At 34.5% G+C, this 19,535-nt stretch overlaps 1 protein-coding gene across 1 annotated transcript in view; it reads right to left on the reverse strand.

Moving 5' to 3' along the window:
- Window positions 1-9,889: 9,889 nt before the first annotated feature.
- SP2353 (EGF like, fibronectin type III and laminin G domains protein pikachurin) overlaps window positions 9,890-19,535 on the reverse strand; it is a 400,085-nt gene continuing 390,439 nt past the window's right edge. The window contains exons 10-17 of the mRNA XM_089646527.1: window positions 16,843-16,988; window positions 16,357-16,627; window positions 15,235-15,386; window positions 14,237-14,773; window positions 13,730-13,873; window positions 12,345-12,431; window positions 11,079-11,182; window positions 9,890-10,343 (exon numbers count right to left, since the gene is read on the reverse strand). Of these exons, the coding sequence (XP_089502653.1) occupies window positions 10,183-10,343; window positions 11,079-11,182; window positions 12,345-12,431; window positions 13,730-13,873; window positions 14,237-14,773; window positions 15,235-15,386; window positions 16,357-16,627; window positions 16,843-16,988 (1,602 nt within the window). The 3' untranslated portion in view covers window positions 9,890-10,182. The remainder of the gene's footprint in view (window positions 10,344-11,078; window positions 11,183-12,344; window positions 12,432-13,729; window positions 13,874-14,236; window positions 14,774-15,234; window positions 15,387-16,356; window positions 16,628-16,842; window positions 16,989-19,535) is intronic.

The raw sequence follows: 19,535 nt of genomic DNA on the forward strand, positions 1-19,535 counted from the left end.
ACAGTTAGTGGCCTTCAAGATGGCCATAGAAAATGTCATTAGTATTCACAATATGGCGCCAAATGATGTCCTGTTTTCGAATTTTATTATTGTTCTTTTGGCGCCAAAGTACTTTTTCATAATAATAAAATTATTAACTTAAGAAATATAAACAGGATGTTCCCATTACGTTGAGATTCGGAAATTCTCTTCATTAAGAAATATGTGAAAATATAAATCGTGCTGATTCCTTCTAAATTTCAAAAAGCAAAAAAATTCATTAATCGGATCAACCAGCCGGTCTCCAATCTAGTAATGCAAAGGTCGCGTGTTCAAATCCAGGCCAGAGCAAGTAAATTTTATTTGATGAATGTGTGTTGTTTCACAATTCATTAATTTAAAATTAAAAAATTGTGTAATTGCGGCATGTTCCGGAGTGGAAATTTTTCTCAGTATCGCCCTGAGATAATTAACAGAATTGAAACACTGCTTTAAATGGCTTTAGCAATGGTTGGTAACAAGATCTTAAGAGACAAGTACTCCCCTACATTCCTCTTCCGCATCTCCCCCCTCCCCACTGCCTTCAGCCTCACAACATTCCCCATTAACACGTAATACCCAGAGGTGGGTCCAGATTGACCCGGCTGAAATGATGAAATTAAAAGGCTTTTTAAACAAAGTCACAAACAAAAATCACAATACTAGAAATGTGCCCGAATGGTTGACAACATCTGCGCGGGACTGTGAGAGACAAAGACGGAAGGACAGAGCAAGAGATATGCTGTTTCGTCGGCTGCTCGAATTCAACTGAGAAGAAATGGAATTTTTGCGTGTTTTTATACACAATTATTCTAATAACTTTTTTAAAACGTGTCCGATTTTAATTATTTTTGAGTCGAAATGTGGGTAAATATTTGATGAAAGAATAGACAAAAGGAAATTAGCCTAAACGAGATGTTTGCGGCAAAATCTTTTGTTTAAAAAACACTGGGTCAAATCAGACCCATCACCGGAGTCGAAGTGTTAAGAATGCAATAGTTTCACTGGCTCCAGACGGTTGGGAGAAGTTGGGACTCTTGTGCGGTATTCATATTAAAGAAAAACCCACTTTTTTTACTTTAACCTCACGGAGGCCCTCTTTTTTGGATGTCATCTTTGGGGATGCTGTGTGGCTTCCAGAATACACATCACCCTATGAACCCGAACACCCCTGCTAAATCACGCAATTTAAATTCCTGATTCATAATATTTTTGATTTAACTAAAAAAATTTACTTAGTTGCACAAGAATCACAAAGTAGAACTTATAAATTACGAAAAGTAAATAAAATGCAGAATAATTATAATGTCACAACCCTGCATAATAGACACATATTGACTGTCATGTGAAGTTCTTGGGTAGATCACTGTAAACTCAGAATATATTTAAGTGTTTTCCTATCATCCAAATAAAAGTCTCCATGTGTTCCATATTTTCAATTATTCTAAATACATGATAAAACCAAGCAACAAAGGCGTAAAGAAGGGCGAATAAATGCGCCAATCTTGTATGACCGGCCTGCCGTACCAAAACCTCCTAGATCACAAAGTCGGGTGTCCCGGGCTTGTGATCTAGAAGGTTTTGGCCGTACACGGCAATGAAGAGCTCGTGAACACGCTTATGGCACAGAACCAGTGAAGAAATATTGTTTTCTGTTAATTTAATATTTTTTTATGGCAGATAAAATGAGGAGGTCCTCCAAAGAATCGAAGGAGGAAGGCACCTGCTCAGGACCTTGTCCGAAAGGCGTGCAAGATGGATCGGCCATGTTATACGACAAGAAGGCCTCTTGCATGTCATAATGGAGGGTATGACCGAGGGGACCAACTCTAGGGGACGCCCACGCCGAGAGTACCTGGAGGACCTGCTGGTGGACGTGCGCTGCTCATCATATGCAGAAGTCAAAAGAGCCGCACAAGACAGGGAAGAATGGAAGAGGAGATTAGATGAAATTGCTGCAAACCAATCCCAGGATTGAAACCAGAGAGATGTCTTTGTAGGTTATGTAAGAATTAAATAATACCAAAACTATAAAATCTCTCTTAAAAATTTTACATTACGTATAGTAATTTTGGAGATTTTGAGTAACAATGTTAGTAACGAAAAGGTTAATAAATAAAATATCATTGCATTTTCTTTAATATATTTGTACAAATAAAGGATTATAATACATTGGAGAAGGTGCCACATACAAAACTATTGCACTACCTAATTCCGTTGACTATAGTAAATTATCCATTTAACTATAAAAACTTTGTCAAACCTCTAATATTATACAATATCATTATTAATTCAAAGTTCAAAATCATGACATTATTTACTTTTGTTAGTATATAAACCAGTGCAGTTCAATAAACAATTAAATCATATTTTTGATGCTGCCAAAATACAAATTAATAAATTAAAATTATTCCCATTCGTCTATTGTTTTAGTAAATAAATTTAATACGATTTAGATTAAATAAAAAAATGGAGCCAATAGCATTCGATAAATAATCAAAAAACACTTTTTAAAAAAACTTCTCCCGCTTTTATTTTTTGCTGTTCATTCTTAATAAATTTTCGTAGACTTTTTTCACTCAATCTCTCTTCATTGCTAACAAATCTGTTTGCTCTTTTGATATGACATAATATTTATATATTATAATAATAAATTTTTATTATTATTATGGCAGTGATTCTTTTATTTATGTTCAGAAAACTTTCACATTTGAATGAAATTGCAATAATATTATAATGCGTTTCTATGTGTCCATTTATTGTTTTGGAGAATCTATCTATGGTTTTGGAGAATCAACCTATGGTTTTGGAGAAAATCAATAAAAAATTTATTGTTTATTTAACTAACATCAAAAACGGCAAATGTTTTCACTGAACTCTTGATTTCTTATACATAATAAAAGATTTATTATTAAAATGATATGTTTGTTAAGCATTCCGCAAAACCACTAAACAATTTCAATTCATTTGTTACATTATGCTCCCAAATTGTTTACATTAACTTTCCATTGTGTTTTATGTCACAATCCGAATTCAAATGTCTCACACGCACATCCCAGTTTCTTTACATATCATTGCCATTTTATAGGTCATATTCCGAAATCAAATGTCCCATGTCGAAATTTGTTTACATTACGTTACCATTTTTTATGTCACATTCTAAATTCAAATGTCTCATTACCAATTCGTTTACATTATATTTCGAATTCAAAGTTGTCAAATACCAACTTGTTAATGTAACATTCTAAGTTTGTTTGTCACTTCCAAAAACTTGTAGAATGTCTACCAAATTGGCTTACACTTTCTGTTTCTTTTTCCAATTTGTGTGTGGCATGCTCAATTTGTTAATGTACTGTTTCCGGCATATCTTTTGTGTTCATTCATATTATTATATTATTATGAATGTAACAAAGTATAGCTTAATCATTTAACTAACTATCACATATTTATTTCTAAGTACAAATTGCGTATTATCAATTATTCAAACAATGATACAGTGCATATACATTGAACAAGTAAACATATAAATAATTGTGTTGACTGAAGCAATAAAAAATACTAAAGTAACATATATATATAGAGTTGTTAAAAATGTTACAAAACATAATCAATAGACAAGTGAGTAAATGCTTGTAACAGTTAGATAAAACCAACATTTTATTGAATGTAATGTAATTTTGATGGCATAAGGTTAACAAATTTTCTTTCAGTTCATTAATTTATAATATTATAATACGTTTCTAATTCTGTTATTTTCAGTTTTTAATTGACCATGTTTGTTGACTGTAGTTTTTATAATACATATATTTTTTAATGCTTTGAATCAATAATTTTTTTGTTCGATTGAGGCATATTTAACCCACTCACCGCTCATAGAATCAAAAGTGACTTTATTGCTTAATTAACACTTTCCAGGCTGCGAATTTGCACTAAGCTAAGCGTATCCGGCCGCGTCCAAATGCAGTTTGTAAAGCATTTATCGCCCGACTGGTCGGTTTCCTTTAAGTAAACATACCCCATCCGGCCAGGCTTTTTAGCACATATTCAATAATTACATTTACATAACCATTATTTAAATTGAGGTTATACTTTTTGAATATGTTCGAACGATTCTTTATTGTTTAATTTAATTTTTTTAAATAAAAGTAAGTATTACAAGTGTACTGACATGATTTAAACTGTAAAATCTTGTTGGGTGTGGAATTTTTTCAAGCATTCTGGCGGGCAAAGGGGAACATCGCAGTCAGGACAGTAACGGCGACTGAAGAACTTGAAGTCTCGCCGTATAAAAACGGTTTGTTACACAGCGATGATTTTGGGAGTGTATGACCGCTTGACTCTAAACTTAACACCTCACAAACAGGATACGTAGTTAAGATAGAAAAAATATGCAAACCAAACACGAACGCAGTTCGTCCTCGACCGATTAACCAAAAATATCTACACAAATGGAGTTCATACTCGACCGATTGATAATAGAATGTGAATAAAGTGCTGACCAACTGTAAGAAAAATGCAAACTTGTCATTGGAAATCTATGGCCAACTGTGGCAGTCACCATGTCAGCAATGATAAAAAAGGGACAGTATTTCTATAAGATTGGTATATTTTTTTTTATTGTAATTCAAAAAAGCTAAATATATATTTGAATCGACATTTTCCTCACAGTGCAAAGAATTTATTTTGAAAAACCTTGAATTATTGTTATACCATTGCTTTTCCTATCTTTTCCAGTACGATTTGTACAATATCTAAGCGTTCATGTTGCCATTTTGTAGTTATCGCCGGAGACCTGTGCCCAGCCAGAGCTTGTAACTGACTGAAGCCCGTGGTATCTCACAGCGGGCTATGAAACAATGTTTGTGGCCCATACTCAAACGCCAGTATTGACTGTCTATGTACCTTATTTGATTAAGCATCTTCTCAATACTTTGTTCATTATTATTTTATCTTTGACAGAATTTATATAACCTTATATACCTTAGTTAATGACTGACAGCAATCTAAAGCCATTTTCGCTTGAAAGGTTTTTTAACTCTTGATCGGGGTGCAGGTGCAATTGGAGCAGTCCGCTCTGCACGCCTACTTGCCAAGTTGCCAAGAAGCCAAGGAGCCAAGGCGCTGATAATACTTAACACCTAACACCGCGCCCTTGAGGTATTTTCTAGCTCCAGGCACCGTGTGGCTCAGGCCCGGCCCTGCATGTGATGTTATTTTTTCAGATTTTGAAGTGAAACTTCTTTAGGCGCGTAATGGATTTTCGATGGACGGAGTAAAACCGAGTCAGGATCGACACGAAAATGCGGGTACCCCCACCACCGCTCACCGTTCACTGTCCCTCTCTCACCATATGCGCTTGTTGAGGTGGGGGAGCCGCTCACGAACGTTCTCTCTCTTCTCTTCTTTCCTCTCTCTCAGACACCAGCGAACTGCGCCACGCCAAGCATCAGCTGCTTGGTTAGTATACTGCGTCGTGAGTGTAATACGAGTGAAATACGTAATTGATTGTGGTTCATACGGTTTAACAAAAGAAGTTTCACTTCTGTCTTGCGTAGGCTTGACACACCCACTTTTTTTTTTTATTATAGATGGCTACTAAAGACGATAACTTTGATGTTAGTTACACACCTAAGTTTGTAGAGATCTTAGGTTTCGACGATTGTATTTATTCATAGTTTTATCATAAAAATTTGTAGATTTGTCTGATATATTCAAATTACAATGAGGAATTTGAAAAACTCGGCTATTTTATTATGGATTATCTGCTAGAAAAATCACATAATATAATAAAAGTGTTAGTGTAAATCAACCCGTAGGAGCCGGCAAGAATATTCAATACATAAAAATATACTTTTTTAAGGTCAACATGAAGACAATACCATACTTGATAAACAAGACATTTTGAATTTTTTGTTTAACAAACCGTGTAGAAGTAATATCCAAAGGCAAAATAAGGTTGATACTGCAATTGCAGTTCTTTGTTACGTGCGTGGGTACAATTTTTCAGCACTGCAATTGCAGGGCTCCGACTCCCAAGGGTTAAACCAAAACTACTACTTGTTATACGATAAAGGTGCAGTCATGTAAATTTCCAATATTATTATGAAAATCTAAGCTTACATTTTGCTCTCTGGGTGAAAGAGGCAGTGGTAGGTACCATTTAAAAAAATGCTTTTAACATTAAATAATAGATCTTCACAATAAAGAGTAGATTAGGTACGGTAGAGATCATCAAAACGTGCATAAATTTGCTGGTCATAATATTGTACGATTAATCTAACATTTTACAGAGTAACGATATCTATGGACATTCATTTATTGTTTCTACAAAGAGAGATATCATAATATGATCATAATATTATATATATTAAAGCACTTTGTATTTTTTTTCAAGTTTTACATTAAGATTCTTACATTGCAAATTGTATACTCAATTACAATAAAACTTAATATATCAGTTTAAATCCACGAATCATGTCAATGTATCTAGATAAGTGAAAATTCTACAAAATTGAACATTAAGATATCTTTAGGTAAGATACATTGTTTTCAATCTATCCACAATATTAATAATATTTAAATAAAACTGTGCTTAAACCTTTTCACATTATGGCTGCCAATCAAGTTGTCTATCATCAATAAGCAATGAAAAAAAAACCAGTTAAAATATGCGACTGAAAATTATACACAGAAAAGTTTATTTTAAGTTGGGATTTTAAATATTACATATTGTCACATTATACATAGACATAAAAAAAACAATACACCTGTGGGAGGTAAAGGGGAGTAAACTTACTTGCGTGCACCCGTGTTATTACAATATGCCCTATCTATAGATACAGGATTTTGTCTTCACAGCACAAATAATTATACATTAAGTCTATACATCATATAAACTTTTATTTGCTTATTGTGGTTACTACCTGAGGATTTAACGATGGCACGGTGTTGTAACTGCAAAAATTTCTGTAAAGGTAGAACATTGCCACAAATATGCTGTTTTGCTATTACAATAACATTGCAGTGCAAAAGAGGATGATTGAGTTACAGCGTTTTAGCCTCAGGTATCAGCAGCTATCCATGCCATGCGCATGACTTGATTTGTCAATATGCTGTATCTCCACAAAGCTAGTTTTGATTAACAACTTTTTTTTTATGTTATGCTATTTTCCTCACAAACTAACTGTGGTAACAATTTAAAATTTGGTCGATGGTTTGATTGAGAGTTAATTTGAAATGAACACGTCAATCTAACCTTTCACCAAATTTTAAAATATTACTATTAGAGAAAAATAACAAAATGTCAAGAAAAGTTTAAAGTTATTTATCTCAAATCTTTTTGGAGATACAGCATATTGCCATTACATGGGTGTGCGAAGCGGGGAGGTTGTCTACTGAGACTTTCTCCCTTTTAAGTGATTTGTCAAAATATGAATTTGAATGACATCATAAAGGCAATTCGCATTTTTCTCTCAGTATCTAGTCTTCGAAAATAAAATCGTGCGAGTAAGTAGTCCTTATATGGTTTGCATGTTACTGGCTGCGTTAAAACCTTAATTACAATCCCAAACCGGGTAAATTGTTACACTCTTGTGTTGCTCTGTTTTTGTAATTTGTTTTTCACTATTTTTTGCGTCACTATGCAACCCGATTTGTAGAACATTCAGACCCTATGCAGAAAAGTCCCGTAAGAACTGCACAGCAAACCGTTATCTTACTTTACTTTTCTGCGCAGGTTCTGGTTATTTCAATGTGTGCTCTTCGGCGGTCTACATATGACTGATGTCGTAGTTTATCCAGAACTCTCCTGTTGCCAAAAAGATGGTCACGTGTTTTGCCTACAGCTCGTCGAAAAGATACCCAGATTTTATGTTACGGCTAGTCAATCTTTTTGACAGTATTATTATATAAGTAATATGCAATGGAGAAACACGGTAAATTTTCAATCAAGTTAGCATTAGAACTATTTATAATTTATAGAATGTGAATATTTTAAAAATTGTTGCAATTTTTAATTAAATTATATTTGTTTTTTTAAATCAGTTTTAAAATGAACTTATTTTGCAGTCTTTTATGATTTTCTTTTTTTAAATATAAATGCAAAATAATTGATAATGCCTACATAAGAAATATATATTTAACATTACAAACTGAATAACACAATCCTCTATAAACAAGTTGTTAGAATGACTCACACATTTTGAAAGGCTTACACATATTATATACACATTTAATTATTCATAAGTATAGATACTAGCATTTATAATAATTAAGAAGAACACTTCATATTTTACGATTGTATTTTCCTTTGAATTTAAAAAGGACAACCGCAGTCAGAAAATGGGTGCAAAATTATTTAAAGTTTTGTAAATCGTTGAAATATCAATGAAGAAGCGATGAATAATATGAAGAGATTGAACAATTCAAATGTTGTCGAGTGTATTCTCCTTTCAATCGTAATATTTCTATCTTCACAATTCTGGCCTTTGCAACGCATCACACAGTGGTAGTTCTTCACAGGGGAACGATGGAGATGATCCCCACCAAATATTTCCAAAACCTACTAGAAGAGAAATATAGTTGAAGTTTTGTCTTCATCGAAATGAGTGAAGTCTTAAAAAAGCAATAATTAACATTATTTGCAGAAATTACATACAAAAAATGATTTCTGATTATTATCAAACTCGAAATTAGAATAGTTCCTAAGGATGGAACTGACGTCCGCTTCGCGACTTTCCTTATAGTGCATTGACGCATACACGTAACGTACTATTTGAGTTTGAGCGACTGTCTATATGCCAGGTGCAGTGTTCACAGCATAGACAGGAGACATCAGAGCTTTTTCCCTTGAAATTAGTATTTTTAAGTTCATTGCATTTGCTTTCTAAGAACTCCGCCCTATCATGCATGCGTACTAGCATATGAATGTCATACAACGAAAGAGTCAATTGAATTAAGTTTGATGATAATCCTGCAAGGTACTGCATTATAATAAATTGGTATATATCTACAGAGATTTAATTTTTTTGTGTTTAGACATCTGATTAGTTGCATGTAATTCAACTTATTAAACTTGCAAATGAATGACTTGTCCATGAACATATCTGATTGAGATTTTATACATTCTTCGGGTAGTGATATTTCCGTACACTTAAAAAAAACCAGGTCCCAACCATCAAAGAAGGGCTCGAGCTGCCATTGTCATCACACCACACGTTTTCACAAAATATATGTTTTTTAGTGAAACTTCTTAGATCACAATATACGCGACATCCGCATATTGGGATAGTCGTTGATGGATCACATGTTTTACAACAGCATTAATCATGTTGAAAGATAACTAGATAATCAAATATACTTCTATTTAGTATTTGATCTCTGTAGAATTTTATGTTGTGTGACACAGAAATACAATAGTTAAACAGAGTCACTGGTAATGAATACAAAACAATAACAGAGGAAAACATATTGAAGAAAAATAGTTGATTTGAACAATTTGTCAATTCTTACATAGGTGGTCATGGAAAATCCACTGTTATTACTGAGGGAGGAGCGATGTCAAGGGTTTTTTTCAATATGTATTAGTTCTTCGATTTGAGAGTTATTCTTATTAAAATACACATTTATTGAGTTTGCTGATTTTATTGGTGCATTATATAAACTGTACATATCAACTAAATGTCACTGCACTTGCATTGATTGTAGGTTAACAACAATGAATAAATATTTCAGGTGAATAAGCCCTGTTGAGAGAGAATTGACATTATGCGCGTATGTATTAGCTTCTCATCTTCTCATATGTTTCTTCTCTAAATCAATCAACATTTCGCATCTAATATCAGCCACCTCATATGAGTATACTGCTCTTCGATAGAGTAACAATACATTTGCAGATATGTACTATTGAACTTTTTTTTCTAGGCATTTTCAAAATCGCAAGTCTTCATTGACATTTCAATCATAAAGATGTTCTTAAGACAACAATAGTAATTGTACATACTCTAGTAATTATAAATCCAGATAAAATTAAATACCACAATGCCTAAAAGCAATCTATATAAATATGTAAACTCTAAACACTCACGCACAATTTAAATTCACAAGAAGTGCAGTTTCTAATAATTATTAACGATTAATCGATCGTTCGATTGCGGAGGTTCCCTTCTATGGGGGGCACTTGTCGACATTTCGTAAGGTTTTGTGCTCGTGGGACGACAAGTTGACGGGGATCTGCAGATCCCGATCTAGGGTCAACTTGGATATACAGCCCTTAAGGCCGAGGCTGTATCGACCGACGGTTTCGGGCCAAATTGCTGACATGCCACCTGGAATTATATTTTATTATAGTATCTACATATGCGAGTCAGGCAGGAAAGCAATTTTTTGAACATGAACCCATTAAATTAATTAATCGACACTCTGCAAGATCAAATAATGAGACAATTTAATGTCTTTCGATTTGTAATCATTTTCTTCAAGTGTGTTCATCCACAGAATGCTGAATAAATATTTGTTAAAATCCTTTTATGACAATATGTAACATAGCTTCAAAAGACAGTAAAGCTTTTATGACATGTTGTGGTTTTTTGCGCTCCGGAACAATTTGTTTATAAATAAATTGTCACATTAGTGGTATTGAAAGCTAATCAGCAAAATAACAACAATAAAGAGTGTGACTTATTCAAGATACAACAAAAATTAAATTACTTACACTAGTGAAAAATGAAAATGTGTATTGTAACATTATTTTTATTCTCGAGTTGGATGCCAGTAAGCAGAAATCAGGTGCTGAGTATGTAAGTACCTACTCATTATGCATTCTAATTTCTTTTGGAAAAATTGTATCTCCATACAATAAGGGCCAGTTCTTACAGAACTTGAATATAACTATAAATTTGATGAATTGTTCAAGTTCTGTGAAACAACTGGCACCAAGTTTTTCTATGTGCGGAATAATCTAATATACACATGTTATGAGAAGATTTATTTAGCCCTGTTTTGCATTTGAACTAAGTGGTCGTTCAGTTCTATTGATGAAAGCGGTCAGTATTGCTAATTACCGATGAAAAGTCCAGAATCTGTATTGAGAGGACGCATGCGCCCGGGGGATGCCTTTCCAACTGCACCAAGACCATCAATCTCTAAGACACCTGATTGGCCTTTCCTGGAAACCATTAAATAAAACAATTATTATTAAAAAAAAAAAATGTTACCAGTAATAATGCGCCTACTAAAATTCTTCATAAAGCTCTTAAATTAATGATTTCCATTAATCTTTCAGTATTGGTGCAATTTGAGAGACACGACAAACACATGTCAAGTTAGTAATAACAATAATAGTAAATGATCAGCCTTACATAGCAATGTTTAGTAATTCAATCACCTTGGGTTACTTTACGTTGATCAGGTCGCCTTTTCTAAAATAGTGTTTCTTAGGATTGCTTTTAAAATTTGTAACCAAGTTTGTGGCATCAGACTAATGGAATGTTTAACCATGAATGTGGCCTCAGCGCAATGCATGCCCTGTACCCAAACTTTGCAACATTCATATGAGAGGGATCCATGGAATAAGGAAGAATTTATTGTATGGACGCATCAGAGAAGCTGATTACCATTATTTTTTTTTACTGAAATGTTAGCTTAGTTAATTAATTCGATTACTCTCTAGCAACATTGGCGAAATCAGGAAATAAGTCAATAAGCAACTAAAACAATTTTGAAATATACACAAAAATCTGTAGTTTCTGCTTTCACCACGGCCAATTGTCAGCAATGGCACAAAGTGAAGGTTGAAATAATCCGGCGCAGCACTCCAAATAACTGTAATATTGTGAGAAATTGATATTCTAACATTTTTTTCAGCTACAACTAAAATAATAAATAATGTTTTATCAATCCAACATCTTTTGCACAAGAGTCACATAGGTCCCTATGTACAGCTTTCCAAGAGGTGACACAGATCTTGACAATATGGAAAATATTTTCAACTCGAGCTATGGGGTATTTACAAAATAAATACTTTGAACGCTGAAGATTTCCAAGCATTCAGTTTTGAATTCAACCGCGCTGATTAAAAAAATCACACCTCTGACTATTAATATTTAAACATATTAACTGATTACCGTGGTTTAAGTTTCAATGATTCTACCTATATTTTATCGTTTGTCACATATGTATTTGTTGGTTTATAATTTCGACATAAATTGAAACAAATTCAGCAAAATCATCAACCTAAACTTAGGCAGCCATCGCTCAAGCTCTAGAGCGATGAGAACTAAATATGGGTAGCCATCATTCGACTGGTTATAAATATATATTTAGTTTACCTGACTGCTCTAGCTCTGTGCCATAATCCATCATCCACTCTGGTCTGGTTAGCTCTTATGATAACTTCTCCATTGCCCGCATCGTACCTAGAACAAATATATAATTATATTTTTTAAATTTATTATGTTACTATTGTCACATAGACATGTCTCGACATAAAATCTAATTTGTTCATATTAAGTCTAACATGAGATCGATCTCATTGTTAGATTTTTTTTTTCTTTATTAAGTAGGCGACACATTACGCTATACCTATTGTGGCTTGTCCTATTTCAGCATATCGCTCGCCATACACTACCAATATTAATGCATGGTGAGCAAGCAATATGCTGAAATAGGCCAAGCCACTAAAATATAGCGCACTTATAGTGTGGTCTATCACAATCTTTGGGCAGTATGTTATTTTACTTAATAATTTTACGTGATCAACAGATTTTGTGTAATGTTATATACTTTAGTACTGTCCTGTTCCAGCTCCGTGCTGTCCAACAGCATCGTCAGCGCAGGACAGAACAATGGGACAATACAACAATTTGACTGTAGTTAATTGTTACACATTACATACAAGACAACTTTATGAGCGAGTTGTATATAAATCGTTGGAGGATAAACTAAATAACAAATAGAAAAAAACTGTGGATTAAGAATTGGACAGGGCGCAGATCTTCGCTGGAATTATCTGCAATGATCTATAAAGAATTAGAAGAGGAAGAACCTCAGGAGTTTATTTCCATAAAAAGCAAAAATTGTCTACACAGTGTTTTCTCTGCACTGTTTGTCCCTATATGTTATGCAATCGACGGTCATACTATTGTGTTTGCTACTTATATGGTCATCAATTTAGTAATCTCTTTCGGTTTCCAATTACGTGACATTTTTAGCTGAAAAAAGCGCAAGCAACTGGCTATCGTTCTATTGACCTGTCCGTGTGCGTTCACAATAGGACAATGTGTTGATCCATTTTATCCTCCAAATTCTGTTCACACTAGGACAATATTTTCGGAGCTGGGACAATGCAACATCATCCTGTCCTCGTGTGAACTAGGCATTAAAGAAAGGACTACTGTGAAAACAAATATAAAAGGGAAAAACTAATAGTAATATGTATGTATAGCCTTTCGACACGCTACAAGATGAGGGGGCGTAGAGGCTAAACCCTCCCCTACAAAACGCAAGTGAGTGTGGACAAGAAGAAAGAAATATGAAACCAAAAGACTAGGAAATAATAATAATTAGGTTGGTGGTATATATTGCCTGTACAAGATTCAACTTGCAGAAACCCGACATGTAGGGTTCTGTAAGTCAGTGTTTTTGTGATGGAAGGCCAGTATGCAACAGGCATATTATTTTCAGAACAATTTTTTTAAACTGGACTTGTGTTTACCTAAAAGTAAGAAGTCCTTCTTCAACGCCCAGTGCCATAAATGTCTCCCCAGGAGCCATGCCATCCTTGCCCAGCCAGAGCAACAACCCTTCAGATCCTTGGCTCCGGAATCTAATGTTGATATCCACGGCATGACTGCTAAGCCTGAAAATGAAAACAATGTTCTTTAGCTCTGATAATTTTGCGTCATTAGCAAGAATAATTAAAAGAGATGTCAAAGGAAAAATCTTTTAGAACTTTTTTAAACGTCTGCATTGGGTGGACCTATCGTATCTTACACCTACTAGCTAGGTTTAAGCTTAGTTAGTGCTTCAAACTTCGAGTTACGAGTTTTGAAATTTAAATTTTGAACTTCGAACTTAAAACTTTGAAGTCGAAGTCGAAGTTGAACGCTGGAGGCTCTTAATTAGCAAGTGCAGAAATGTTATTTTTATTTAATTCGTGAAAAAAATAGTAACAGATAATTACAAATTAGTTATAATGATGTATTTAAATTTCTATAGTTACCTTTTCAAAATGAGAGGATCCATGATCTTGATAAAGCTCTCGTATCCTGTGAACCTTGGTGTATCAGTAGTGTGATCAGCATCCAAACTCTTAGTTTTTCTCAAATCAGTTCTCTTCCAAAGCCGTTCATTGTCGTCCACATTCTTACTATCTTCAGAATTAATGATACCAACGACCAACTCACTTCTGAAGCTTTTTGGAACAGTTTGTTCCTTGTTTTCATTTCCATGTTTAGTATCACTTAGAATCCATTCTGTCTGAACAATGTCAGCGTTGTCAGTTTCAATTGCAATTGTAGGCTCTTGTGTGACGTATTCAAAATCTTCGTCTTCTTTGCTTTCGTCGCGGAATTGTTCAAATAGATACGGTTTTGGTCCTTTTTTAGGTACAATGGTTTTGTGTATTGAGGAGTTGGTTAGTTTATAAGGGACGTAGTGCATTTTTTCTAGTTGTCCCCGAGGATGGGAGCGATTGGAAGTAAAGTTGGTGTGTTCTGATGTCTCATTGAGGAAGATGGTACATTTCTCACTCTTTATTCTGAAATGTACAAAATTTCTTTTATCACTTGGTGTCTGTGGTAAACTTTTATTAAAAGTAAAACTTTTAATATTTATTCGTGGTAAATACATGAATTAGTTAAGTCATTAACTAATAAAGTTATTGCCATATCGAAGCTATGAATGTAGAATCTTATCTGTTTCATATAACTTATGACTATGAATACTATGAGAAGAATACTAAAGCCGATGATCTATTTCTATTCTATCACATAATGAAAAATATTGAACAATGGCGCGTAATTTTTAACATTTAATTTCACGGGATACAATACTGGAAATATTGTTGAGTATTCTTGTGACTTATTATGGGTGATACAACAATTATTGCAGTCAGCCTATCAGTTAAGATTTTATTTTGAATAACCTGTTGATGGAAGCGTTGAGTTAAACAGGTAGGTAAAATTATAAAAAAATTGAATAACATAGTGTAATTCTTACCCTGGACTGCAAACGCAAGTGTAGTGGTGAAGTCTTGGCCTACAGGAGGCCTCTCCACATGCCCCAGGAACACAGGCGTGAGGACACCCGTCTATGTTGACTCCGCCCAGTGCTGATGACACTATGGACACCTCGTGATCATTGATCACCACCTAGCCATGAGAAAATTGTTCAATAATATTATCAATTATGATTAGTAACAAGTTCAGAGTGGCTCATACACGGTGTCTAGAAACTCACTGTACAATCAGGAGTGTTGTAAATCTACATCAGAGGTTCCCAAAGTGGTCTATATGGACCCCTAGGGGTCGATATCGGCATGCTGGGGGTCTATGTCAGCGAGAAAAAAATTTGGGGGTCCACGAGATACAAATGGGGGTACATACGAGTGGACCCCCATTTACCTCAAGTCAACATTTTTAGGAGTTCCGTAAATGACACAATTGACTTATTTGATATTTGTATTTTTATATTTCATAAAGTTGTTAATTGAGGTATATAAATAGAGTCTACGTTCCTTTTCTAGTCAGAATTAATATATTCAAGCAAAACATTGCACATTGGAAACCGCGAATTTTCCTAGTTCCTCAACTTGTTTTTGAAAAATGTCCAGGGTAATAATGACGTTCAACATTTAAATGCACTTCACACAGACTTCAAAATTAAGTTTGAGGACATTTTGACTATGGAAATGGAACGTTGAAGAATCGGATATCATGTGACAATACCTCACAAGGGTGCCCCTGTATACCGCCACCCGGGGTTGTTGGGCAGGCAAGGGAAGGGAATATTTTTACCAAAAAAATAAATGATTATCACATGGGACGTTAATAGTTTTAGGAAAATTCTATATTCGGCAGGCAGGGGATCTACGGAAAAAAAAAATTTGGCAAGTGGTCTACGGGGCAAAAAAGTTTGGGAACCTCTGATCTACACCATACTTGGAGTCGATTTTTTGATTTGCCTGTAACTTTGTTGTTTTTAGTTTTGAAAGAAATTAGAAAAAGTATATATATTTTGAATATTGAAATAATCATCGGATCGAATTTTTTGTTGTTGTTCTCTATGTGATGTAGATTCAATCTGTAATACAAAGATACATTTTAATTTTAAAATGATTACCTTTTGAATGCATCCCGTGAACGACTCGTTAATCCCAATTCTCTTATGCACTGCCCTATACTGCGGCAGGCCCCCGAGGTATAGGTTCTGTGACAGGGATAGCTGTGTGAAGGCCCCGGAGGTCAGGCCCTGGGAGGTCTGCGAGATCGAGGACTCGTCCAGGTCGTTCTCCGGAGCCAGCGAGTGGGAGATGATGGTCAGGATCGCTAGACGACCCGTGCGAGACACGTTGACGGTGTACCATTCTAACAGATCGATCTTTTTTGGACTCCTAGAAAAATAATTATAATGTTTTAGTATCGATGCGAATATACTTAGAATAATACAAATTAAAAAAATTTTATACGCACATTTCACAATTGCATATACTATAATATTGTTATCGACTGTTCCTGATATAAATCTTCCCGTTGCCAACAGGGATAGCTGAAATCTCTGAAATCAAACAATTTATTTTCATAGACAGCAAGCAAAATAGTTATTTACCTTATAACAGCTTGTCCAGTTCCAAGATCGAATGAGAACTCCACGTGTCCATTCTTGAGGTACAGAGCAAAGTAGTCACCCACTCCGTCTACCCGGTGAGAGTTGTACATCACTAGTCCATTGTTAGCGCCAGCTTTTAACGTTATCTATGGAGAACAAAAAAATTTAAATAAATTGATAGTTACACACACAGGGCCGGCCATATGCGGGCGCAATTGGAGAAGTCCGCTCCGGGTGCCGAATTGTCAAGGCGGCAAGGCGCTGATAATACCTAACACCTAACTGTCCTAACTCATCACCCCTGAGATAATTTACCACATAAAAGGTGCTACACAAAATACAAATCATCCGAATACTATTGATTACAGTGGTCACCTACCTAGACGTCTACTGGTTTTGACAAGAGGCGTAAAAATTTTGGCTCAAGACCGGCCCTATACACACATCACTAGTATAGTAAATTGGCATCAGTTTAATATATAGATATGGAGAACAAATTTCAAATAAATAATATTAAAATTCTCTAAATAGTGCAAAACAAAGTCGCTATCCGAGTCTATCTGTTTGTTGGCTTAGTTCTTCTAAACTGCGCAACGGATTTTGATAGAGTTTTCACTATCATTTAGAGAATTTCTTTCTGAAAGTTTATATATATAGTACATGCATATTATATTTATAAAAAGTGGGGAAAAGTCGATGTTTTATAATCAAGTGGTAAATAAATTTCGGGCGCTTACATTGCTGGCTAAACCTTATGAGATTTATTAAAATAATGTACTACGGAATTGTATATCTTAAAAAGGCCTACAGAAAAGTCCGCTAAAATATATATCTAACTGCTAAGGATAACCAACAGCCAAGCCGGGTACACGTCAGATAGTTATAGTGTAAATATCAAGGTCCATTGTTGGCACCAACTACTGTCGTATCTATGGAGAATAAATTTCTAATAAGAAAAATTGCTGAGAGTTATCATCACTAGCCTATAAATGTTTTGGCACGGGATTTGAGCGTTATCCAAGGAGAACAGGAATATTCAAATAAAGAACATTATATATTGAGAATTATACATCACTATTTTTTTGTGATGGTTGTTACCAGGCTTAACTTTCCTGCTCTTACCAGAGAGCAACTCGACAGATGTAAATATCTAGTAAGCAACTGATATACTGTCCATGTATCATAATGTCAACGCCATTTTGTAAATAAAGATGGCGGTGATAATATGTACTTACATTTTTGGTGCCAGCTTTTAGCATTGTCTATAAGTACAACACTGGTCTGTTACAAACAAATAACTTATTGGCACCAACAGTTTTAAGAATAATGTATGTGGACAATGATGTAGCTTTAGCATTCCCATGGGGGGGGGGGTTAGGTTTGGTTAGTTAGGATATTGGTGCAGATAATATTGCTGTATTTTCCAAGAATAGAATATACGACCAGGTACTATTGTCTTTTTTTTTCAATGGAATAGTTTTGGGTGAGGGGGGGGGGGGTTAACTGTAACCCCTACCACTAACTACTTATATACGCCTACGCCCCCCGAATGTAGAATTACTTATTATGGAGTTTCTTTCATTTTGTTTTGGAAGGAAAAACACAAAAAATACCATGAATTCATATCACTTTAAAGATAATATCTCTCAAGTGTATATTCTCTAATAGCTTATTGTTGGCGAGATTCCAACACATACGCCTATTTTCTACGAAAATTATAGTCGTTGATGTATATATTGCGGCTACACAGTTAATAGGAGCAACGGAGAGTAATACTAATAATATTTTCAATCGACTCATTGTAAGTATTGCAACCAGAGTTGAGTTAAACGCATTGCTCAAACAGATTCATTGCTTGCATACAGCAAGTTTTAAAATTGAAAAAAACAACAACAAAACGAAAAGGGATGATCATAAAACATTTATTAATATTATTAGACTTCAAAGAATAAAATTCCAATAAACAAAAAAACACGTTTATTTTTAAAAAGGTATTAAGAAAAATGATTTCACAGCAAAAATTTTCAATGATTCTAAATCGATGATCACATAAATGGGATTTATTATACTCCCTTTTTGGCTAATAACAATGTAAATAGGCGTAAACAGGACAAAATTATGTTTCTCAGTCACATACAGCAAGGACGTCGGAAGTATTTTGTACATACGAAGTAAGAAAATAAAGTAACGAGTGATTTTTAAATATATTTTGTATTAAATTTAAAACAACAGAGCTGGTGAAGGTTTTCATCTGTTCATAGCAGAGCTTAAACTAAGTTACTGAAATCTTCACAGATTCCATAAAATTAGCTCTTTTTTCAACCCACCCGAAAGGTAAACAGTTTGGCGCAGATTTTATATATCCCCGATAATTCATTGATCAAAATTCAATGACTGGTTGTTGGTCAAATTCAACTCTTCCCAGTTCATTCCAACAGTCAAATCCAAATCCAATGACTGGTTGTGGGTCAAATTCAACTCTTCCCAGTTCATTCCAACAGTCAAATCCAAATCCAATGACTGGTTGTGGGTCAAATTCAACTCTTCCCCGCTCATTCCGACATTCAACCGATGATTAGGACGCAAAAGAACTCTGATTCTTTGAACATTTTCACCAGTTCTTGCAATTGGAGGCCTTTTGCTGCAAGGTTCATATTATTAAAATGAATCTTAGTCTTAAAATGCATAACTAC

This window comes from Hesperophylax consimilis, chromosome 24 (assembly GCF_061612785.1).
Source record: "Hesperophylax consimilis isolate HC1 chromosome 24, BYU_Hcon_1.0, whole genome shotgun sequence".
Lineage (NCBI taxonomy): Eukaryota > Metazoa > Arthropoda > Insecta > Trichoptera > Limnephilidae > Hesperophylax > Hesperophylax consimilis.